This window comes from Prinia subflava, chromosome 3 (genome assembly GCF_021018805.1).
Source record: "Prinia subflava isolate CZ2003 ecotype Zambia chromosome 3, Cam_Psub_1.2, whole genome shotgun sequence".
In the NCBI taxonomy this organism is placed as follows: domain Eukaryota; kingdom Metazoa; phylum Chordata; class Aves; order Passeriformes; family Cisticolidae; genus Prinia; species Prinia subflava.
In genome coordinates this window covers 23,919,449-23,944,909 of record NC_086249.1, presented here as the reverse complement: position 1 = coordinate 23,944,909, position 25,461 = coordinate 23,919,449, and the positions used below count along the sequence as shown (strand labels likewise).

The 25,461-nt window shown below is 43.1% G+C and overlaps 1 protein-coding gene and 1 long non-coding RNA gene across 4 annotated transcripts in view; one reads left to right on the top strand and one right to left on the bottom strand.

Moving 5' to 3' along the window:
• Positions 1-552, bottom strand: part of PICALM (phosphatidylinositol binding clathrin assembly protein) — a 68,703-nt gene extending 68,151 nt beyond the window's left edge. For all 3 annotated transcript variants that reach the window (XM_063394397.1, XM_063394398.1, XM_063394400.1), the window contains exon 1: positions 227-552. In XM_063394397.1, the coding sequence (XP_063250467.1) occupies positions 227-356 (130 nt within the window). In that variant the 5' untranslated portion in view covers positions 357-552. The remainder of the gene's footprint in view (positions 1-226) is intronic.
• A 28-nt stretch (positions 553-580) lies between these two features.
• Positions 581-23,545, top strand: LOC134549035 (uncharacterized). Its single transcript, XR_010079971.1, has 2 exons — positions 581-891; positions 17,337-23,545. It is a non-coding gene; the product is annotated as an uncharacterized LOC134549035 (long non-coding RNA).
• Positions 23,546-25,461: the final 1,916 nt, after the last annotated feature.

Here is a 25,461-nt window from a genome sequence, read left to right as displayed (position 1 = left end):
TCCCAAGCTCTCCATCGCCACGTCCCCGACCCTACGCCCCCGCCCTCCGGGTATGCCCTATGCCGAAACCCAGAGCTCCTCCGCCTGAGGAGGCTTCCCGTCCCCACGAGGCCGGTGGGATGGGCGGCAGCCCCGCAGCGGGACCCCGGCACAGGCCGGGCAATCCCGCCCCTCGGCGGGACGCTCGGGGAGATCCCTCGGGCCGCTGTCCCCTCCCGGTACTCACAGTCCAGGTGCTTCTTCTTGGGGCCCATAACCTCGTGGGTCGTGGCCTTGCACACGGTTTTCGAGACGGCCGAGCCGGTCACGCTGTGCTGCGCCGCCGTGATGCGGTCGGTGAGGCTTTGGCCGGACATGGCGGGTTCGCTGGCGGCGCTGGAACCGAGCGCGGCTCCGCTCCCTCCTCAGGGGCCGGGACGGGAGGAGTCGCCGGGGGGATGGAGCTGCGCGGGCTCCTCACCCCGCCGTGCCGCAGGCGGCCCCCGCTCCGCCCTCAGGGACGGACCTGTCACCCGAGCAGGGACCCCTCCTCCTCCCGCCCCCCTCCCCCGGCCGCCGTCCCCTCCCCCTGCGCGCCCGCCCGGCCGGGGACAGGGACACGCACTGGGCGCCGCAGGAAAATGGCGGCGGCCGAGCTCCTCCTCGGGCCTTGCCGGGCCTCTCCCGCGTCACGTGACCGCCCGGCGCCCCGCCCCCGTGACACGCCCCGCCCCCTCAGCGCCGGGGCGGGAGCGTCGCCTCAGGCCGGGTCCCTTCCCCCGGGATCGCTTCCCCCGGGATCGCTTCTCCCAGGATCGCTTCCCTCGGGATCGCTGCCCCTCGGGCAGCCCCCCTGCCCATGCCGCTGGGCAGCCTCGCGTTCCTCTGGGCAGGCTCCCCTCGGGAGATTCGGTGAGCCCCTGTTCGGGTTCAGCGCCGGGTAAAGTCTCGGTGGAGCGAGTGGGGGGTGTCTCCGCCCCTGAAGGGAAGTAGTTTTGTATTTCTCAGCCTGGAAAGTTTTTGTGGAAACTCCTTAGGCTAGAGAAAGCTCAAAGGGAAAAAAAAAATCTGTTCTTAGGCTCCGAGGGGTTCGGAGCCGGTTGGTTGTTACGATCGGGCTTCTCTTCCGAGTTATTTTTATTTGAAAGCTCGGCAAAATTTTCTCGAATGTACATCACGGCCAGCACAAAAGCACTGGTGGTTTTCAGGTCTTTCATGATGAGCCTCCCACTGTTCTGCTAGTCAGCCAGTGCTCTTGGACTTACTCGGTGGCTCTGTCCTTGGCAGCCTGGGATTTTGTACGAAGTTACTTGGTTTCTGTTCATAAGAATTAGAAACTGTTCCTTGAGGTGCCTTCTCCCAGGCTGGCACCTACAGCTGCCAGCCTGGTTCCGTGTATCCATCCCGGGGACAGACCGGGGAGCAGCTCCTTGGCGTCCTTACCTCCCACCGCCCATTGCCGGAGCGCCGTCTCAGCCTCCCGGCTGTCTGCAGCTTCCACGGCTCCTTGCAGCAGAGCTCTCCTCCTCCTCCCCAAACACACAGCGGTGATTAACACAGCGAAACCAAAGCATTTCAGCACACAAAGTTCTTCCTCTCCCAGAAGTGCCTCCTGGGGAGATGTCCTGTAAGTGTCGCCCATCCGTGAAGCCACTGAAATATTTATTGGGCAATATTGCTTAAAGAGAAGCGGTATACAAATGATACTCAGCTCTGTCTGCTTGACAGGATGTGTAAGTAGGATTATCTGTTTATAATGCGTAAGGAAAATTGGTGTCAGAGGAAGAACATCTGGTGAAAGCTGAGCCCAAATAATGCCATTTGTTGGTGCGTGTGTGTAAGGAAGACTTGCAACATACAGAACTTGCTTTCTTCATAAAGCCAAGCTCTTTGAGGGCACTGTTGTATTTGTATTTCTTGGCTCCTTCTAAACTGCCTTGGGAGTCCCAAATATCCATGCTGGGGAAATAAGTCACTGATGCATACAGCACCAGACTCTGGCATAAGACAGCTTTAGCATAAAGCTTCACACTATGAAAACACAGGGGCTGCTATAGGCTACTGATACAGCAACACACACTGGTATTTTTACGCTAGCTTCAGCTAGGACCTGGATTTCAACACCCCATTTCAAGCTGCTGTTTGGAGAAATTCCATTGAATTGGCCTGCGTGAATTAGACTCCATCAGTTCTTCTTTGATGATGCCCGTCAGTTTCTCCAGGAACAGTGAAACTATCCAAACAGAGGAAGCTTGTGACTCTAGGAGTTACTGAGGCCAGATTTGGACAAAATGTCTTTCCTAAGGGAATAAAAAGTGACCTCCATCTTAGAGGTCCAAAACCAAAAATAAATGTCTTTTTTTACAGATCCTCTTGCTTACAGAAAGCTCACTGTTTTACTCCACTGCCTGTAATGCTTGTTTGTAAGCAGAAATGGGCGAGAGAACTGATGGCAAAATATATTTTGGTAATTGTTTGTTGCTTTTTAATTGCTTGGGAGACACTTCATGCCATTACAGCAAGAAGCTTGAAGCACTATGATAGATAATATCTGAGCACCTCCCAAAGATTTGGAAATTGAAATCAAAATATTATCTCTTTTCCTTTCCAACCTGAAGAAAACAAGTTTGATTAGTTTATAACTCATTTGTTTTTGTTTGTGTGCCTGGGTGTGCTTGAGAATGAAAGGAGAAAGGAGTACATATCTGAAGAGAAACTACTGCAGAGATAGGAGTCCTATATTTAGTGAAGCAGCAAACCTAAGCAACATTCTTTTCGTTTGTGAAAAGTTCTTCCAGAATCTGGATCTAGCTCCTGTGAAAATGCTGTATCTTGCATTCACAAGCTCCCCAAAATTGACAGTATTTCGCTGCTATTCAGCTATCCTGGAAGCACAAACAAGCTAACAGATCTGTTTCTTCCCATGTCTACTGTATAGTACTGAAAACCTTGCCTCAGCATGGCCTCTGTAATTTATTATGTGTATCATTTTCTTGCAACAGTGCCATTTCCACTCTGCGAGGTGCCTGTCACACTGCAATGCCTGCGGCCCACCATGGTGATTTCCTGGCACCCGTGCCCTTCCTCCTTGCTGCGTGCTGCTGTACCTGCTGCTCTCTGTTAGGAGAGCCAGGGGCTGGGGGCACTATTAATCAGCTTCAGCTCTAAGCCAGGTGTTTGGGCTGAATGTCAGGTCTATTAGAAACCAGCCCATCTGAGGCACAAAGCTAGGGAGGAACAAAGCTGAGCATATGCCAATAAACTGTTGCAGGCTCATTACCAAGGATTTGAGGCCATATCTGCTAACAGCAACAAAAAACCCCTATCAACCATAATTTGGGAAGCTAAGGAGGCTAGTGAAGAGAAGTTGAAGAGAGGGAATAAGTTTGAAATAGGGCTGGACATCAGAACATCTGAAGGGAATGGTAAAAGTGTTGGGGCAAGGAGGCAATGGGGAAGAAATGCAAAGGCAGCAAAGCCACCTGCATAAGGTTGGGAAATGCCCTCTCAGTGTTGTATAAATGATTTGGAAACAAGTTACAATCCAGATGTTTCACATGACCCATTTAAAGGATCACTGTGGTTTCATTTGCTGTGAAGGGTTATAGTATTTCCCCCAGCTTTTCAGGGAAGGTTTGAAGATTTTGATGCCAGCCCCAGGAATTCAGCATCCGTTTGAGGAGACATAAGTTGTAGAAGAGACTGTAGGAAATAGAAAACACCAGCTTCCCAAATGTAGCTCTCTGACATTTGTCCATGTCTATGGCCACTATATGGTCCATTTCTTGTGCACCTCTGGCAACAGCGAGCTCCAGAGCAGATGCACATCTAGAACCAGGCCACTCACTGACCCTATGCAGAAATCTACAGTTAGTGATGCACTTTCGAGTAGCCCAATTTTGCCCAGCCTAGTAGAACTGCACCCAGTTTAACTCGAGTGTAATAATTTCAACACCATTTTCAAAGAGTTTGGCTAGGATTTACCAAAATTGTTTTTCTGTGGCTACAGTAAGAATCAATATAGTTTGCATCACCATAGCAACTTAATCATATAATTTTATGGACAAAAATGAACTTTTTCCAGTAATGCATCTACGGAGATAAAGAAAATTAAACTGGAGCAAAGAAAAATTACGGTTAAAATAACACTTGTCAGTGGCACAGTGAAATGAGGTAGTCCAGGAATGTGGTCCTTGTTACTCATTCATGCTGCCAGCAAGACCAGGAGCCAATAGAGGTAGGCAAGGTGGCCACATTGCTTGGCTAGGGGGAAAGGAGGCAACAAGATCACTGGCCATTGCAATCTGGAATATTTCAAAATAGTCTTGAAACACAGCGGAGTTAGGATACTTTTTAAAGTGATATATCTCTTCACTACTCCAAATGTGCTTGTTCACAGGTTTTTCTTTTGTTTCACTTGTATCTAGTTTCTGATCCTTCGTACTTTTAGTATGCAGCTTCTTCCTTTCCTAAGGATCATTATTTCATGTTCATTCCTTTTTCAAATACATCATCCTTATCCATCCAAATATCCACCCTGAGTCTATCCATAATTTTCCTGCTGAAACAGGGACATTCAGCTCTTGCTGTGCATTCCTCATATCACCTGTGTTTCTTCGAGCTCCACACTGTCCTCACATCTATTCCAAATTATCAATCCTCAAATCTATTCCAAGTTGTCTATTGCAATGACAACTTCCTCAAGTCCATAGTGAATCAGGGATCTCTTTCCCAATTCTCTTCCCTCTTTTTGGAAATAGTGACAGCTTTCGTGTTTCTTTTGTTCCTTTTGCATTTCCTCTTTTGTGCCTTTCTCTGAAAGGCAAATATCCAACTTCCTTCCTCATACACAGTATTCTAAGCTCTGCAGCTTGTGCCACCTTCTCGTGCAGCTCCAGTTGTCTAGTAGTCAATGTCCCTTGTGGTGCTGTTCCCTGAAAAGAGATGAATCTGTCAACAAAGAAAGCAGCTGTCCAAAAGCTAATGTAATTTTGACATGAGAAAAGCACGTAGGAAGGGACAAAAGTGAGTCAGTACCATTGTACGGGAGAGGAGCAATCAGAACTAATTTTAGTGTATTCACTTAGGAGCAGGAGATCTGGGTAGGAGCTCCCATGCCTCACGAGAGTATCTAAGTAGAGGTAGAAAACAAAACATCCTCTTGGGTGTTCTGACACCTTTCTCTCTTTGTCCTGACGTGAAACTTGCACACTGCAAGATTGATCATGTCATTGGTGCTATAAGCAGGATTCCTATCTGGCTGACAAATGCACATAGTAAATGTCTTTGAGTGTGAGAGAGAAAGGAAACAAGCTCTCTTTCATTTTGTTCACACTTCCCAGTGGATGTGTCAAACACTGACACCTCTTAAGAGCAAGAGGCTTGGTGTCTTCTGCAGCTGCCGTGCACTGCCCATCAACAAACATTCCCAATGCACCCCTGCTGCTGCTCTTTCCTACTGTGGTTTTTTACACATCCTTTCTCAGCAGTGAGCCTTCTCACAGTAACTCACTCCGATACTGAACAAGGAAAAGCAAACCTTACAACACAGCCTCACCAGCATGATAAGTGCACCTATACACTTCCCCAAAATTTCTGGAGACCATCTATCACACAGGAAAAGTGGCCCTGTCCCTGCTAGTGACACTTGTCCTCATCCCTTCCCCCAGTTTGATGTTGAAAACCAAGGGCCTTGCTGCCAAATGCTTCTCCCCGTCATTGCAGGCTAGCAGTGTTTGTGAGGCTTGGCAGGAGACAGCATTTGATAAGAATCCTTCTCGGGGCACCTCTGAGAGGGCACTGTCATTCATTTCACTGCCCTGCCAGTTCACAACACCAAGCCAGCAGGGCAAGTACAGGAGGAACTGCATTCCTTTTGGACTCCTGTAACTTAGAAGCAGCCCCTATCATTTCCTTCAGTCACCTTTGAGCCAAAAGCAAAAACACACTCCAGCCCCAAAGGAATATTTTTAAGGAAAGATGTAAGCAAACAAACAGGCAGGATATCAATGGAACAGCCACTGCTGCCAAGCTAAAATTGGTAGTTATGATCACACTCTTGCACACATATACGTGCAGCAGAGCTTAATCAATTTCCTCATTAATGTTGAGGATCATGTGCTCATGCTCTGTGTCTGGGAAAGCTTTACACCCACATGAATTTTGATGTGGAGCTGAAACAAAAATGTTGATGCTGGCAATGCCAGCTATAGAGAGTAAATAGCTGGGGCCTGCCAATGCTGACTTGAATGGGGCTTCTCACCCAGAAGAAAAGCTACATGTGAAAAGTATTCTCATGATCAGGTCTGTGCAGTAAAAATAAATCCTGGTTTTCTTCCTCAAGCAAATAAATCCATTTACACCAAGGAGTTGGTTTCAAGCCATGTACGGGTAGGTCCCACTCCCTGTCTTTATGTGAGATCTGAATCTTGCCCACTGGAGTGAGTCAGGCTATCAGCGTTTGGCTCTGTGCTTCAGGGGTCAGTGACTGCATTTACATGTGGGCAGACTTCATGCTGATTAAATCAAACTACTGCACTGAAAAGAACTTTAACTAAATGCCTCCTAACATTGTGTTAGGTGTATAAGCTATTCTGAATCCTAAAATCCATAGAGGATTTGTCCTAATTCATTCTAGTATACACAAGTACGTAAAGTACTTTCTGTTTAGTAAAATTGAGGAAATGCATAAAAAAGGAAATAACTGGGAATTTAAAATTGCTTTCTTTTTCAGGATCTGAGAAGCAAAGAATTGTGAGTAATATTGGAGTGAATGTTCTCACCTTCCCTGTCATCCTGTGTTTCCTAGTTTTATTTCTTAGAACTCAAAAAGCAGTTCTTTCTTGGTAGCAGTGGCACAGCAGGCTTGGCTTGATAATGTGCTTCAGCCATGAGCCTTGTCCAGAAGTGACTGGATTATATGTTTTGCTTGTCTTCTCCACTGAAAGCGGGGACAGATGCAGGCCAGATGTTAATGTCAGGGACACAGCACTCCCTTCACAACTCTGTGTCAGGCACCCGCCTTCCTGACAGCTCCATGGCTTTGAGGAGGTCCCACAGTGGAGGGCCAAATGCAGGAGGACGCAGACCCACAGTCCTGACTCAGGTTGTGCTTTCTCTCCCCACTGCTTGTGGCTAGTGTTGGGGCACCAGAGAAGGGATGAGATGATATGCTGGGAGCAAGGGCATTGCTAGCACTACACCAAAGGAGTGGGAGAGGGGCTACAAGAAGGGTAAAATTTCCTTGGTAACCTCCCAATAAATCCGTATCAGTTTAAAGCTACAAGTGAATCTGGCAACAAACTTCTGTGACTTCAGATCATAAGTCACCCACTGTGCTGAAAGCTGTTTGATGTGGCTCTCTCCACTGGCTGCAGGCCAACAAGTTCACTTTCTATGGATCACAAAATCACCACAGTTTTTACTGGTCACTTTTTTTCTGAAGGCAGGAGCAAAGGGTAGTAGAGGATGGGTGTTTTTGATGGATCCACCTACCCGGTTCTTCTCTTTGGACCACCTCTGTGTGCTTTCAGTAAGGAATTTTCCCTTTCACACAGCATCCCTTTTCAATGGAAATCCAGACATGTTGGCTGGCAGTGCTTGCTACCAGAGGAGTAAAGAAGGAATAATGGTCCAAAAGAAAGTCTTATGGTCTTTCAAATTGCACTGGGATATTCTCAAGTCAGACAGTAGCTCTGCATGTGTTGGTATTCACTTCTAATATTCTTCAAGAGAGCCTGTTCATTGCTAGGCTTTGTGTATTGCAATAGCATCTGAAACCTAGGAAGAACTACAAAAGCGAGATGCTGATGAGCATTCTGGGCACCTGTGTTTTTTAACCCTCACAACCAAAAAACCAGTGAATGATAAAGAGCAAAAATAGATATCAGATGCACTGAACTTATTCAGATTAGATAACACAGCTGGAAGAAAAAGGATAAGCTAAGTAGTTTGTGCAGCATCTTGTTGACCTGAAAGATCAGACCCCTAAAAGAATATTTTACTAAGCACAGTTGTAAAGAAAACAGAATTGCGGGCGGGTAAAACCACAGATCAAATACTTTGCAGGTCCATATTTCATCACATGGCAGTATGCTTTCAGATGCCAAATTCTGTTCCTATTGAATCTGTGGCAAAATGCCCACCGACTTCAAACAGAATGGGTTTTGTCCCTCTAAGCTATGAGTATGGCCAGCAATACTAATGCAGAATAGAAATAAATTGTGTAGGTGAAGAGTAGGGAGTTGGTGCTGGTAATTTAGTGCCTGCCTATCTTCATCCTTTTATTTTCAAATTAACAAAACTCTTTCACTCTTAAAACATTACATCAATCATTGGGTTTTTTGATCCACAATATTTTACAGTCCATTGGCTGAAGTGATTAATGCTAATAAACTTTACTTAGTAAATAGTTTTTTAAATAGTTAACCCAAGTTTTCAGAAGCATTAGAAACATTCTTTTCAAAACAGAACTTTTTGATATTGCAACCAGTTTTGTTCAAGAAAGTTCTTTAAACCTTCTAATTGGTATTCTCTCTCTTTTTACCTCCTCCTCTGTTCCATGATTTTCCTTTTAGTGAAGTTTATCCAAATCTATATCCTTAAACCTTATCCTGAATGTAGATTTGATAAGTCTTTGTAATTATTTGACAGGTCTCAGCATTATAGCAGGTATCTATGCATGGATATGAAAATGAATAGCATAAAATGAACTCCTGAACTTTTTTTGCATAAATTTTGCATCAAAACAAGTAAAATTGCTGGCAATGTATCTGTAGTATTTTAAAATCAGATAAAAATAGGATTGCTGAATTCTTTAATTAACACTGCTGAAAGTTAGCCAAATCGGCTTTGGACACAGCAGGAGACGTACAGTTTGTCCTGATTTTGTGGGGAATGAAAAAATGTAATACTTGGCGCATGAACTAACTGTGCTAACTTAAAATGTTACCAAAACATATTCAACTAAATAAAATATGGTGGTTTACCAGAGATTAGCCCACATATTTTAATAGAACAGAAGAGCACCATTTTTAAGTTGTGGGTTACTGAAAGAAACGAAATATAGAGAAAGTGACATGAAAATGTTGAAGAAAACTACTTACATATTGAAATCAGTGAGGGTCTTTGGCCAAACTCTGGTGTTCTTACAGACAGAGATTAACATCATCCCCTAGGAACAGTTCTGTTCATTTGGGAATCCAGTCTTTTATGGCAAATGAAATCTCAGGGAGTTTCAACTGGAGTGAATGTTTTCCATTGTTAAGATGCTAAAACCCACCACTTTTTCATTTCTATGTGCCCATTTGCATGAAAAGGGTTTTGATGAGGTTAGAGGTATAACATTATGATGGGGAAAAATTCTTTAGTAAACAGAAACAAACATCAACTGAGTAAAGACCATTAGTGCCTACAAAATTTAGACTGGATGTAGTACCTGCCTCTGTATGATGGAACTTCAGTGTCTTACTAAGCAGATACTTTCTTGTAGAAGTTTTAGGGCAGAATTCTGTCATTTGCAGGTGCGCGTCCTTAAGCAAAGAAACTTTCATGAAAAACTTATGAAAAGCCCAATTAGAAAACCTCTGATGAAATCAGATGCTGTTTCCAAAACAGTCCTATTACAGAAAGGTAAAACTGATTTTTCCTGAGGCAGTGAGGACTAAATCCAGAGAAATTCCTTGAGGAAGGACATTGCTACCCTCTCTTCAAACCTTTACTTTTTAAATTGCAGTTCAAAATCCTGCTAGTACGGTGAGGGGGGTATTCATTAAATTAATTAATGTAGCAGCTGCTCTCCCCGTTCAATTTTCTGTGGACAGCCCAGCTCAACTTGGGAGTAACACTGGCCCTTGTATGAGAGGGCTGTGTGGAGACAGCTACCGAATTTACTTTTAGTGGCCTTTTCTGTCTTGAGATTTTTTTTCTTTTCCTCAGGATTTTGTTATGAAGGCTGACTCATTCCCAGATGTAACATTTCATAGGTTTGAAAGAAACAGTTACCTGCAGAACTTTTCTAAATTGCCACATCCCTTGGTGTTTCTCTAATCCAGATCATTTTGTTTCCTAGAGGAAACTTCAGAGGACTGAGTTTTCCTTGCATGGATTGTTTGCCTGTTAAAACACTTGCCTTCAGAAACCACAGTACAGCATGAACACCCTTAGGCAATAGTTCCCAAAGCTGGGGTTCTGACCAAAATAAAGTTAGATAGTCCCGGGGCTGTGAGCCAGTCTGAAGGGGAACTTGGAATGACGAGTTACTCAAAAGCCAATTGGACTGCACCTTACTCATTACCAACTTCCATCTTTCAGATGTCTGTGAGATGTATTCTATAGTCACAGTGGGTGAAGATTATCGTAGCTCATCCATTTTACAGATAATAAACATCAAGACAGGAGGCACAAAGACAAGAAAGGCCCTGCAGATTAGAGGGTGAGGCAGAAATCTTGCCTCAAGTCAGGGCCACTGATTCACTTTGCAGCAGACTCCAAAGAGCTGTGACCTCTTTAGGTGAGACACGATTTTTGGGCATCATTCCTCAAAGATCCTCACATCTCTTTTCCACACCAAACCCATACTCCTTTGGTGGGGGAGGAGGATGACTCAGTCACTCCACAGGCTCTCTGTAACTTCTCTCTGATACATACTCTCAAGAAAAGCAGAATGCACCCATGTTCTTTGGTAAACAAAGGGATGTGTGGGAGCATTTGTCCCCTCAGAGACTTAGAGATATTGCATGGGCAGATGGAGCAGAGCTGAAAACAAAGATCTAATTCCAGTACTCCTGCAAAAACATCTGGCCAGCACTGTCTCCTAAAAAAACAGACTGAAGGAATGTAAACAAATGTTTGGCCCCTGGAGGAGTCGTTACATAAATGTTAATTATGAAGAGGGTTTCCCATGAGTACAGAGGCTTTTGACAGAACTTTGATTCCATGCAGGACACAAGTCTCAGGAGTCACATGCTCTGCCTTAGAGCTGTGCTGACACTGCTCTGAGCCCAAAGAAGCAGCAAGGGCATTTGCTGTAGCACAGGAACAGAACAAGCTTTGCTGATTGTAGGTGAAGTTTGCACGGCATCATGTTGAAGCAACTCTGTGTAATTAAACAGTTCCACTGATGAGCACACGTGAATATCTAGCTTATGATCCCAAAAGGGTGAGGCAGCTTCCCTTAGGTCACTTAAAGAGATATGTGAGCATTATCATATCATTTGGCATAGCAAGGCCTATGGAGCCATTACATTTTTGCTGTTATGGCCCTGAGATTCTTCTCTTTGCTTTCAACATTTTGAGCTAACTGTTACAATGTGACTTTCATGCCTTTTTCCTCCACAGTCAGGAGGTGTTCAAGTTAAACTGACCTTTCCAAAGGGATGTTGAGATTCTTACATGGCTAACGTGACTCCAGGCTTCCACAAAGATCACAAGAACAGGGCACAACCTTAGGCTTTCTTTGCTGTGAATAGTGCCATTTAGCGAAGGGAGTGACTCACCATGTCCTAAGTGAAGCTTGCCTTCAAACCGCTGGGGTGAAGGCGCTGGAGGACCACCTTAATAACCACTCTGTTTGCATTGCTTAAACAGACATCGTGAATCTGCTCTTCTTCTCCCACCATGGCCACTCCTTCCTCCTGCACCTCCCTTGTTGGTGCAGCACTTGTGCTGGTGGGTGATGCATCTGACCAGGGAACTTACCTGATTGAAAAATATGGCTGATGTTTATCCACTCTTTTTTGCGGTGTTGCTTTTTCAATTGGATCAAAGTTCCCTGTTCCAATTTGTGATGTGGCTCCAAAGTCTGTCAGCAGAGTAAAGGCAATGAGAAATGGGAATGTTCAGGCAAGAGTGGGAGTTCAGGAGTGTGAAAACCGTGAGTCTTTGGTGTCCAGTGACTGAATACTGAACCATGCTTTGGGACTGATACCTTCTGTCTGCCTTGCCTGTTAAACTCTTAATGCATGTGGTGCTCTATAAATAATGTCTTTTGAAACTATAGCAAGCCCATTTTAGAAAAGAAACACAGTTACTGAATTTCCACTATGATTTATCTGCCAGCCCTCCTCCCTCCCCAGTGGCTGAGCATCTCGCTTATGTATTTCACAAATGCGAAACAGAACACTCCACTGCTTTTCCTCTATTCTTAAATGAATTTGTGAGAATTCAGCCTTTCAAAATGACTAAGAAAGGCAGCAGGACTTCTCCTCAGGAAGAAAGAGAGTGATCTAGATTTAGGGCTTTAGGGAGTTTCAAACAGTGAGAAAGACTCAAAACATTTAAAAGTCAGGATTTGTAAGCAAGATTTTGCTGATTTTTTTTTAAATTTATCAGAGTTTCTGACCACATCCAAGAACTCCAGAGGAGTTCTATACTGGCATTGGACAGAGTTTGTAGTCAAAACATAAATGAACACTTTGACTTAGTTAGGTTATTAATACTGAAAATAACATTTTTATTCCAAGCAGTAAAATATGAGTTACAATTCTGAAGATGACACAATTCCAAGCATATTTATTTGCAGTAAAAATCTGCCTCTGAAAGAGGAAGTAATGGTTTGTTCATTGGCTCTGAAATATACTCAGCAGTGTCAGAGGTCCAGCTTTTCCAAGAAGATGATTCTGTGAGTGCCACTGGTACCCAAAGAGCAGGTGATATATTATGTATCCTTGATCTCTGGCTTCCAGCTACGTTACCTGTTCTCCTAGTGATGTAATAACAAGGAGTCAAACCCCCAGCTGTATTTAATATTGACTCACAAGCCTTTGTCACAGGCAGGCATGATTTCCTGATGCCTTTGACACCCAGCAAAGAGGGATGACTGACTGAGACACCTATAAATCTCAAAGTCCTGTTTTAGACATAAAAGAGCGAAGGAGAGAATACTATGACAACGTAGCATTTACATGGTCAAAGTACTACAGTTGTAATAACATCTCAAATACCCTCATAAAGCTGAGGAGTAAACACTATTATCTCCATAAAGAAGCTAGCCAAAGGTGATATGCCCTGGAGTTTATTTTACATAAGTTTAAGGTCTTCAGCTTCCCTCTAGAAACTAATAAGCCATTGAGAAGCAAACTTGTAGCAGAAGTAAGAACAGATACTGGATCTTGCTGGGATTCAAGCCCATGCCACCTCACAACTATCAGAATTTCTGGAGTTTATTAAGTTGTGTCTGCACAATGGACCAGTAGTCTGGAATTTGTCCCCTGCAAACTGTCCTTCATTTGGCGTGTCCCTGAAAAGAAGTAATCCTCGTTTCCACTTCTGATGATAAACCACAAGTTTATCCACAAGTAAGCACAAGCAGGTTTTCCTTGAATGCCAACCAGCTATTATACAATTTGTTATCAGATCAAAGCAAACATGACCTTAGCCCTTGGACAGTACATCGTAGCGCCATACCTTTCACATGGAAAGGAGGAGGAAGGGGGAGGAGAATACATATCCTGCTTTGCTCTCCAGATGTGACTGCAGGTACTTTAAACCATAATTATGGAAGAGGCTAAGCTCTTTATCTTTCATACTGATGGGGTGTCTCCCCTCCTCAGTCTATTTCTGGGTGCTGTAAGTATTGCTCTCCATGCAGCACGAAAGCAACTGATTCACAGCCTTGCTGTCTAATGACTCAGAAAGGAGTCTGAGGACAGAGAGAAGCCATACCCTTGCTGAAGTCACTTGCTCAGCAAACCAGTACAGGTCGATGCAGCCTTTATACCTTAGCAATAGTCCTTGCTGCACCTGAGGGATCGTGTTGTGACAGGTGCCCTTCCCTCAGCCTGTCCCTTTCTGTGTCTTGTGAGACACAGACAGACCAGAGTTCAATCTTGCCACCTGTAGGAAGCCTGGGCCAAGAACAGAGGATGCTTTGCCAAGCTGATAGCTCTGTTTCTTTGCATTTTACATTACATGATAATTCTTTGCATTTTACATTAAAGCTCAGATTCTGGAATTTAGTGGTTATGCGAGATATTCAACTTTTGTTTATTCCTTTGGAAGGTTTTTAGTGTTCAGATTTGCAAAGAAAGAACTTCCTAACTCAGAAGTTAGGAAGAAGGGGAACCACTCTCCATAATTGCTACCTATAGGAAATGGTGAGATTTTAAAGCAAATTTCATAGTAATGAAATATGAGTCATGTTGTTTTAAGATCTGGGCTGCTGATAGTGCCTCTTCTAATGCCCTTTGCATAGTCCCACAGACTCTTTGACATCTGGTCATAGACCCAGTGCACAGTTTGTGTTGTTTAATAGTAGTACAACAGGTTTCTTGATGCCTGCTTACATCTCAAAAGTCATGTCATGTAGGCACTGCTTGCACCTCCACAATTAGTTATTTTCCTTCCAAGTAAAGGAAGAACTTTAGGCCAATGTGGATGGCACATCTCACAGGTGGTGGCTTTTTCTCACTTTTATTAATACAGTGTTCTCATCAGCAAGTGAGCTCGGTACACAATACTCCTATTCTTAAAATGATTTTTGCTGTAAGGCTTCAGCTCAGCATCACTTGGGTTCTAAAGGTGATTCCTTTTTCACATGCTGTTCCCACTTTTCATGATAGCATTTTGAGCAATTACAGATATGTTACAGACTAATTTATCCCTCACAATCCCCCTCAGAGCAATGCAAATGTGTTTTATTACCCTTCCTTTACTGACAGTGAAAGAAAGACATGGAAATTAAAGGCAATATTCTCTCCTTTGTTTTTGTTCTTGGAAAAGAGCCAAATTTATTAAATTCTGGTTGAAGGTGGGGGTGGAAAGTCAAGATGTGGGGACTTGTCTGGGACAAACTCCCCCCATCCCTTGAAGCCTGTTAAAAGCAGTTCTGCCACAACCTTTGGAGATCAGATCTCTGGGAGGTCCTGGAGATGTCAAAAAGAGGTAATAGGAAGCTTTGTGATGATATAAATTTTCCATCAGTCTGAGTTGAAGGTTGCAGTTTGTCACTGCAGAGACTGAGAGTTTATGAGCAGCCTGTATTCACAAGAGCAGTGAGGTGGCTGGGAGAAATGACAGGGCTTCAAGTTCACTGAACTGAAGTGGACCTTGAGAGGAGGGGCTGCTGTTAAGGAATTGGGAACAAACACCATGAAAAGCAGGATGGTGGAAGGTTTGCTGTGATACCAGTGAGCACTCCCTGCTCTTGCTGCAGCTGACTTGTTTCTGGCTTGCAGAGGGAAAGGCCAATCCATTAGGAAAGAGAAAATTGCCATGATTAAATCAAGCAGAATTTGGAATGCATTTGCAAGGACTGTAACTCCCAGTGAATAAGATATTCTGTCCAAGAATGGTGGGGGCCAAAAGAGGGCCTCTACCTTATATCCTACTGGGAATGTCAGAGTGATAGAGAGGTATTGTGCCCACCCACTTAGGACAATGCATGTGGGATTTGGATATTATTCCCCAAGAGAATTATGAATTCTATGTTAGATTAAGAACTCCTGTACTTAAAAAAAAAAAAAAAATTGAAAAAGTGTCTAACTGGTACATGGCAGAAAGTCTGTGTTCTTCCTCTTAAATTTATGCCACAAACTAGTCTTCCTCCATCTGGTTGACTGCCTCAGTAAGGGCTCCAAATTCTGGAAAAGGAAGGAGATGCCTTTATACATCATCTATTTAAGACTCAGTTGACCTACCACTGTCATTCCAGAAGAGCAGAGAGAAACACATGATCCCTCTGAACTCTAATTCTGCAAATTTGTTTGGGATTTAGAAAGCGGGATGATAGATGTCTTCTAAATGTCAATGACAAGATAGATAGGTGTTCCTTCCTTAACCTATCATTTTGTTTTAAAGTGCTGCTGTCTGTTTACTGCCTCTTCTTGTTTCTTGTGTTCAGACTTGAGAAATAAAACCTGCTGGCATACACAGCACAGACAGCCCTGATCTCAGCCATGATCCCTGACTTCTCAGCATTCCCAGAACTGTATTGGTAACAGTGTCAAGCTCTGTTGAAGACAGATGCAAAGGGAGTCCAGTCATCATTCACGTAGCTCTGTGCCTTCAGTCCCTATATCCAGGCGAGTCATTAGCCCAAAAGTTCTGTCCTGAGAATTACATTTCTTCCTCTCTTCCTGTTCTCTTCACTGCTTTTATTTAGCCTGGTATCCAGGTCTTTCAGTTTATATTCTGATCTAATGTCTCTGATCACTGTGGACAAAAAGTGGAAAAAATCCCACTCAGGCAGTGCATTTTTTTACAGTAAGTGTGGTGAGGCACTGGAACAGGTTGTCCAGAGAGGTTGTGGATGCCCCATCTCTGGAAGTGTTCAAGGCCAGGTTGGACAGGGCTTTTAGCAACCAGGTCTAGTGGGAGATTTCCTCATCCATGGCAGGGGGTTTGGACTAGAGGTTCTTCAAAGGTCTGTTCCAACACAGACCATTTTATCATTCTATGGTTTTATTACAGAAACATATTCATAGTTCTCATGAGCAGAATTATGCCTTTTCTGCAAGATGAGGGCTATCACATATTTAGATAAGACTTGTCAGGTCTGTGTTCCCTCCTTTTGCTCCCATAGAATTTCTTCCTGCAGCTGCACTTTTCCCCTCACCTTTTTATTTACCTCTGTCTCAGCTAAGACTCCACCACAGTGTTGGGCCTCCTCACCCACCTCCTTCTGGCCTTGGCCAAGCCAGACGGTTGTGTTAACAGGACCGAGCTTCACCAACCCCCAAATATGTGAGGTTTCTTTTCATTTGTCCTTCTGCCCCTGGGCAGAACAGCACTGCTGTTCCATGCAGCTCATCAGAGTACTGGAAGTGTTGGGAGTCCTTTGCTCTTTGTCCCACTGCAGCTCCTTATTTGTGATTTTTTAACCATATGTTGCCATGTCTTTCTTTCTTTTCAGCTAATGTTCCCTCCAGTCCTTTGGCTTCTTCTTTTCTCTGCCTTCCCTCTTCTTTCATCCCTTCTTAGTTTCTGAGGGAGTGCTTTGATGGTGTTTCAGAGCTGGACTAATCCTCATCCCTAAGACACACAGACAAAAGGGACAGTGGCCATACCATTAAATGAAGAAAAATCTCCTGTTGTTTGTTTCACACCTGGCCTCTTCTAACTTCATCTCATGGCCCATGCTCTTGACTGGAAGGGACAGTGGCCTAAAGAGTTTCTTTGGTGTCCCCCAGAAACTATAGGCAGACTTTGGGGAGCCTGCTTTAGGCTGGATTTAGGCTGGATAGTCAGTGGAGATGAGTTTCCTTGCTGAGAGCACAGCAAAATGAAGCTTTTGTGGAATGCAGGAAGGGGATAAAGACAACGCTCAAGTAAAAATCAGAGGTGTGGATGATGTAAAGATATTTTCTTTGTCTCTGCACTTCATTCACAGCTTCATTTTTCTCCACCTCTCTCCCCACCAGGGCTGTACTGTCTGTCCAGTGCAGTGGGATGCTTCTGCTGACACCGATGGAACGACGATGATGTAGCGATAGTGGAATTTCCAGCTCCTTGCACATCCCCACATGTAAATACGCGGAGATGCTTTCTCTGCATATTTAAAAGCACAGCTCTTAAGCCAAGGCACAGACTCTTTTCACATCCCTTACACATGCATATATGCCCTCTTTTTCTGAGTCAGACTTTCAGACAGCACATTCTTGCTGCCTTGTCCTTGCTGTTCATGTCACGTTGGTCATCACAGTGGATTTGTGGCTGCTGCGCATCGCTGGAACAGGACAGCCAACACAGACTCTGGAAGGAACCTGAGCAACTGAGAGGAAGAGAATTTATTTTGGAGAATCACAGAGTCACTACGGTGGGAAAAAATCAGTGAGTCCACCCATTAACCCAGAACTGGCAACACTAAACCACATCCACAAGTGCCACATCTACATGTCTTTTTAACCCTTTAGATTAAAAATAAAAAATTCCTAATATCCAATCTAAACTTCCCCTGGGACAAATTGAGGCCATTTTCTCCTGTCACTTGCTGCCTAGGAGAAGGGACTCACCCCAACCTCATTACAACCTCCTTTCAGTTGTAGAGATTGATAAGGTTTCCTTTATGGTATTTTTTACATGCAGTGCTCCATGTGAAACAGCTATGCAGTTGTAATGGGCCATTCTTATGCCATTTAGAGAGCCATTTAAACAAAAACTCACCAGCCTAAAACACTTAAATCTGGCTGCAATTAAATTTGATATCTACCTGCAGTCACTGTTGGAATCGTATGGCTTTTCCAGTGACTGCTAATGACTGATGAGGTGCCCAAAATGAGCTATTCCCTGGGTCGTATAACCCACACACTGCTATTGATCTTGTTAACATAGATTTTGGTGAGTGCAGTTGAATGTGCTGCCTTGAGAAATGCTTTTTTCAGTGGATGCTAATCCTGAGCTACCAAAAAACCCATAGGTACAGGAAAGGCAGATTATGTTCTGCAAATCATACACTGGGATCTAGCCAAGTACAAAAGAAACTAAACAAGAGCTGCAACCAGGCCTTTGAAGGTAAAACAGTGTGAAACATTTGCTTCTGTTAAAAATACTTCAGCTGCTTTTTCTGTGTGTCAGTCTTCCTGCAAAATCATTTGCCTCTATGGCTTTTTTTTCCCCGCAACTTTGGACACAAAATACACACTCTGGATGGCTGCCAAAATGGCGAGGCAGCTTCTCTTAGGTCACTTAAAAGGATATCTGAGCATTATCGGTTGGATTTTGTCATGGAGTGAGGGGAATATAAGATTTTTCTGCTTCCCCAATGGTACAGCCTCTTGCAATACTTCAAGCAGACTGTGTTTTCATAGCTTGTTTTCAGAAGGGGCTGCATTATGAGCTAGCCAGAAAACTAAAGCCAAGCTGGTTATCTCATACAGCTTGCAACATTGCTGAGAAGCCAGTTCCCTTGTGGCTAAGATTTTCCAATGATATTTGAATGCACTATCATCTTTAATATCGGAGTGGCCTCCACAAAATATCTCAGAAAGTCTGTTTTTGGAAAAGACTGTGCTCCTCTTCTGTGAAATTGAGCCTTTCTCAGTTGTCACAAGGTAAATGGGCAGTAACAAAAATCATAGACACTTAAAAATCTTGGCTAAGTTATTCTTTGACCTTATAGTTATTATGTATGTTTAAAAAGACCGTGCAAGCTTGTTTGAATTATTAGAATCTACCAGCACTAATCCTGAAGCCTCCTCAGATTTGTCTTATTTAGATGTGGATTTAAGCAAGCAAATAAGAACCTCTTTAATATGGAAATTGGGAGCACTTCAGCAGAATTATCAATGCTGACTTTAGCTTATTTCCTGAGGTAAACATAAGTAGTATCTTCCCTCTCCCATTAACTTTCTAGCTCCTCAATAAAACATTCTAGAGAATTAGATTCTTCTCTGTTGCCGGTTTGAGCAGGAAACATTTAGTGCTGGTGAATAGTAAGTATTTTCTATATGCAAATTTGCTCATTTGCTGCCCCTTGCTTCTTGTTAAGGGAAAGGGTCATTTATTCTGCTTAAAGCTTTCCCTCAGAGCTATTCAAATTAACAAGATGTTAAGTGCTTTACTGAGGAGGGTCTATAATTTCCTCAGCCGGTACAGCTGGAAAATCGACATTTATTCATTCTCTGCTCAGAAATTACTGGGACAGAGACATACATTTGCTATGTAAAATACATTGTTAATTTCTCAGCATGTATCATGATGCTGGGTGAGAGTTAAGAAGGTTAATGAAATATTTAAAGTGAATTTTTGCATAGCATTTTTTTCAGTACTGCAATGGATAAACCACAAAGCTAAGAGCATGTTTATCTAAGGCATTTAATCAGATGTTTTCATCCTATAGAATGTATAGAGGCTATTATCAAGATGTTCTAACACCACTTGTATTAGATTAAGCTCTTTATAAATACTCTTTTAAAGGTGAATTTGAAATTTGCTTCTAAGGTTGTATTGCTGTAGTAATGAGCAGCAGAGCTGATGGCTCTCTGAGTTTGCTTTGATTTATTCTATTTTTGAGGCCAAACTAGCTGTAGTTGCTTTTGGGCTTGAGATTTTTAGAGGAGATGCACCTGTGTCATCCCTGTCAGTCCAAAATTTAGTGGATCTCAAGGGCTCTGAGTAAGTTGTGTATAGCAAAGACAGTATTTTTGACTAGGTCCCCTGGTCCAAGACATCCAGGCCGAGGCGTTGTGTAATGTTGATTTTTGTCTTCTTCGTGGAGCTCCTCGAGCGATGGAATTTTTTGAATGTCATCAAAAGAAGTCAGACCCAGATGTGGGCTGTTTCTGTTTGATATGCCAGGAGTAAAGCTAGCTTTCTGTAGTTTCCCATGCTGTGAGAGAAGGATTAAAACGAAGGTATTTGAACACTGTAAAATTACACACATATAAAGAATGGATGTATTCAAAAGGGCTCTTTGCAAATAAACAAACAACAACAAAAAAAGGCACTGCTTTGACAGAGCCAGCCTTGAAAAGAGCATGTCAAGTTCAAATAACAGCTGTACCTGCTGGAGCTGGAACCAAAACAATCTGGTCCACTTCATTTGCTGCTTCACAAACAAGGATTTTGTTGATAAAAATGCTCTTAAGCCTTTTCAGTTGTGTGGAAGATACAATATTGCTCCAAAGTGGCTTTACAGGAGCAGGCTGTACTGGTGGAGCATGGCGACAGTTTGGCTTTTTTTCTAGGCAGTGGGTTTGGCTCCTGCTGATCAGGTACAGAAGCATAGAATGGGTGGGATGGGACCTTTGAAGATCATCTCGTTCCAGCCTCCCTGCCATGAGAAGGGACATCTTCCTGCCCTTCCTTCCTTCCAGCTTCCAGCCCCTTCCAGCCTGCCCTTAAAAGATTCTAGGGATGGGGAATCTACCACTTCTCTCTGCCAGTGTCTCACCATCATCACAGTAAATAATTTATTCCTAATATCTAATCTCAACCTGCCCTACTTCAGAAACTCCATTTTTATTTCTGCTGCACTACATGCCCTTCTTAAAAGTCTCTCTCAATCTTTCTTGTAAGCCCCCTTTTATTGGAAGGCTGCAAAAAGGTCTTTTTGAAGCTTTATCTTCTCCAGGCTGAAAAACCTCTTCTCTCAGCCTTTCCTCACAGGAGATGTACTCCAGCCTTCTAATCACTTTTGTGGTCCTTCTCTTGCCCTGCTCCAAGAGGTCCACGCCTTTCCTCCATTGCTGGCTCCAGGACTGGACGCAGTACTCCAGGTGTGGTCTAACCAGAGTGGAGTACAGATTTGACAACCAACACTACAAGCCAAACACAGTCTGAAAAAAAACCCCTTGGGAGTCTAGATATCTGTTTTATTTCTATTCTTCATTTAAAGTCAGAAGCTGCCATCTTCAGTGAGCTCATCATTAGCAGGATGTGAATTATATGGAACAAGTTTCTGACCCTGTTTCTGCTGTGGTAAAGCTGAAGTAATTCTGACTGTTGGGCTGTTATGCCATGGGTGAGCATTTTTGGGCATTTAACTGTTTGTTTAGTTCCTTCAGCAGAATCACTGATGTCAGCAGCAGCCAAGCACAGCCTCAGCTTGCTGGTTATTAGATAAAGAAGACAAGATTGCAGTTTTAGGGGAATTTGACTCACACACAGCACCACTGATCTTCTCACAGTGGTGCAGTGTAGAAAGATAAACTGTTGTAGTTATAACAGTACAAAAACCTGGCATCTGAGACAGAGATAGTTTAACTTGTGTATTTTTAGAGGCATCACAATCTATATGTTTGGGAATTTGTTTGATTGTTGTTTATCTTTTAAAAATTTGGAAATCAACTTTCTCCTTTTTTGCAGCAGAGAATTTTTGAGCAGTTTCAGGAAAATAAATATAAGGCATGGGATCTTGAACAGCTATGTGGCTATGTGGCTCTGTGTCAGAAATTGGAGTTAATGGGTAGCAACAACAAAAATAAATGGAAATTCTACCTTAAATGGTGGACAAAATGCTTTAAAAATGAGTTAAGACCCATTTTTTGTTTACTTTATGTAAGATTTATGCAAGTTCTCCAATCTCTTTTCCAGGATAAATGTAAACTGGACAAACTCTTTTTAAATCTTCTGCAGTTATCATGAAGAACCAAAGAATGATATTAGGCTGAAAAATCTCTGCCTAGATTATCCGCTGAGAAACATCTTCCTAAAACCAAATTTTTCTCTCCAAATTTGAGAATTGTGGTCATTTGTAATTGCAAATAAGCCAGCCATGCTAGTTGGGGCTCTCAATATTTTTTGCATTATAGCTGGATATGCACAACAAGTCAGTGTGTGCCTCAGCAAAACTGGACAACAGGAATCCACCAGTTTAAAAGGAGGATTGCATTACACATAAAAGGGAAAAACCTGTTCGTTGTAAATGGTTTCATTTGTATCTCACAGCAAATTAGGTTCCTTCAAAATCTCCTCAAGGGAGTGAGGCATCATGAGCCTTTCAGCAGGGGCCCCAGACTGGGCTCTACTTCAAACTTCTTCAGAAGAACAGAACAAACATCCTATTTCCACTGAGCCGGATGTTTTCTGAAGGTAGAACAAGGTATCCTCTGTACCTCAAAGGGGGGAAGGATCACATAACACCAGGCATAAATGTGAAGTTACCAGTTTTCACAGGCTTTATTATTATTACTTCTTTAAACCAGGAAGGTTTCCTACATCCCAGTCAGAGCTATGAAGTTCTATGAGTTTTCTCTGCTTTTCTCTGCTTCCTGACATCCAAATCCCAGACTCTCAAACACATTCATTATGTGCTGGGCACCTTAGCAGATAGAGAGTGGCTGGTAGAACATTTCACCCTCGTTGCACCCCTATGACAAGTACAGAAATGGTGTATGTGGAAAATTATTTATCAGGAAGCATTTGATGTGTTTTTAGTTCTCCTTTGAAGCAATTTAGTTCTCCTTTGAAGCAATTTAGTGGCTGGAAAGCAAGGGAGAGGAGATCAAGTTCCCAGCACACTGCCAGTAACTTCTCTGTAGACTTCAGCTTTGGAGTCAGCCACACGTGAGCTTTTTCAGAGTTGTCAGCAATTCAGATCAAAATTGAAGCCTCTTTCTTATCACACCATACAAGCAGCAGTTCCTGCCATTTTCTTCCCTTAACTCAATACCCTGTTGTCAGGCATGGGAGCAGGCAGCCCAGGGAAGTGGTGGAATATATGTCCCTGGAAATATATAAAAAAAGCATGTGGATATGGCACTTGGGGACAACATTTCGTGATGAACATGGTGGTACTCGGTTAATGGTTGGACACTACAATTTTAGAGGTCTTTTCCAATCAAGACAATTCCATGATTCTAATCAACTGAACAAAAGTTTGTATGAACTTTGTCCTATACTGGTCACTCTCCAGAACGAAACAGGTTGGTATTGTTGTTGTAGAGTTCACCAGGAGCATGAAACAAACCATAGCAAGGGTCTTTTTCTCTAGCAAACTGCCTAAGCTTAAATAGCTCACATTCTTCTGGACTTCTCTGTTCTTGCTTTAATGGTCTTGCACGTTTTGCCTGCATATACAAATACTTGGATGTTGTTTAAAGCGTTCTGGAAAATTAATTTTTTTATTCATGCCCAAGAGAGGAAAGGGCGTGATCAGCTCAAGGGATTAATAAAAAAGAATTTGAAGTTTTTTGCCTCCTAGGGATTCACTTCAAGGCTGCAGGTTGTAATGATTTCAAGACTGGCCAGTGGCACACTGAAGAATGTTTCACACTTGTAGTCCCATTTTACCTACATGGGAATGTCTGTCACAAATGTCAGACTGCATGGTATTTTCTATAAATTTGTGCACATTGCCAAGATAATGGACTGAAAAATGAATGGTCTGGAGATGACCTATCCTTTTCTGTGTGGAGGATTTTTCTCAAGGGCAGAAGAAAGTAATTTTATGGGTCTTTGTGGTTGATTTATTATCTTGATAATGGAAGTTGTTTTCTCTTTTACACAGTGACGATGTCGGTCTCGTAAACTCGTTTACAGAATAATGAATCTTTTTAGACATTATAGAAACAAGGACTGCATAACCAGCAGCAATGGAAGCTTTAACATCTCTTCCATCACACTGAGACTTTAGTAAAGCCCTTGTCACCATTTCCCACAGCATTTTCCTGGAAAAATGGCTTGGATGGGTGCACTGTGGGTTAGAAGCTGTCTGGATGGCCCAGAGAGTGGTAGGGAATGGAGTTACATGCAGCTGGCAGCCAGTCACCAGTGGTGTTCCCCAGGGCTCAGTATTGGGACACATCCTTTTTAACATCTTTGTTGATGATCTAGACATGGGGATTGAGTGCACACTCAGTCAGTTTGCAGATGACACCAAGCTGGGAGGGAGTGTTGAACTGCTGGAGACCAGGAAAGCTCTGCAGAGGGATCTGGGCAGGCTGGATCGATGGGCCAAGGCAAATTGTATGAGGTTCAATAAAACAGAGTGCTGAGTCCTGCCCTTGGGTCACAACAACCCAAGGCAGCACTACTGGCTTGGGGAAGAATGGCTGGAAAGCTGCCCAGCAGAAAAGGACCTGGGGGTGTTTGGCAGCAGCAGCTGACCCTGAACCAGAGTGTACCCGGGTGGCCAAGAAGGCCGGTGAGATCCTGGTGTGTATCAGCAACAGTGTGGCCAGCAGGACCAGGGCAGGGATTGTCCTCCTCTACTTAGCACTAGTGAGGCTGTATCTCGAATGAAAAGGACAGAACAGACCAAGAAGCGCTGATAAAAAACAGACCCTTGGCTCAGCCAGCTTCAGAAGATAATCACAAGCTTTCTGGAAGCCAATTTAAGTGCCATGCCAGAACACAGTCTAATTTTGCTGTTAAGCCCTTTGCCAGGAAATAAACTATTTCATTCAAGATGTTATTGCATTAAGCAGAAATGACTAAGGCTGAGATTCTGAAATCCAGTTCATGCTGAATGTCACCTCACTTGACAGGCAGATCTTAAGTAACAAAAAAGGCATTCAAAAAGCAAGCTTTTAATTCCATTATATTTTTAGCTAGGCCCTCCTGCTTACCTCTAGATATCTTGTTTCTTATCAGAATGAGTTAAAGCTTCATGGAGCATAAGATGGAAGAAAGCTGAGCTGCTTTCTGGTATATGGAACCATATGTGGTATATGTCATATGTGGTATATGACTTTATATACTGAGTAAGATCAAATGGGTAAGAAATTGGTGATGCTGGACAGGAAATAAGATCCCCTTCTCTTTATAAAGCAATGCCCAAGTGTTGTAGTAAACAGAATCTCTTGAAAAGATACAAAATACAAATGTATTCACAAATAATTTAGAGAGTTTGTTTTATCTGACTTCTACAATCAGAATTATTCACAAATAGTTGGATGGCAACCAGAATTTTTTTCACAAGAAGACCATTTCATTGTTCTGCTTAAAAAATTTCCGTCATTCAATTAGGGAGCTGAAACAATGTCTTGGACAAAAATGACATGTTTGCTGCAAAGCAAACAAAACCCAAAACAAGCCCAGTGGTTTTTTTCCATTAAAATTGCTGTCTTTCTCCAACTGGCTATCCCAGTTTAAATCCTGATGGAA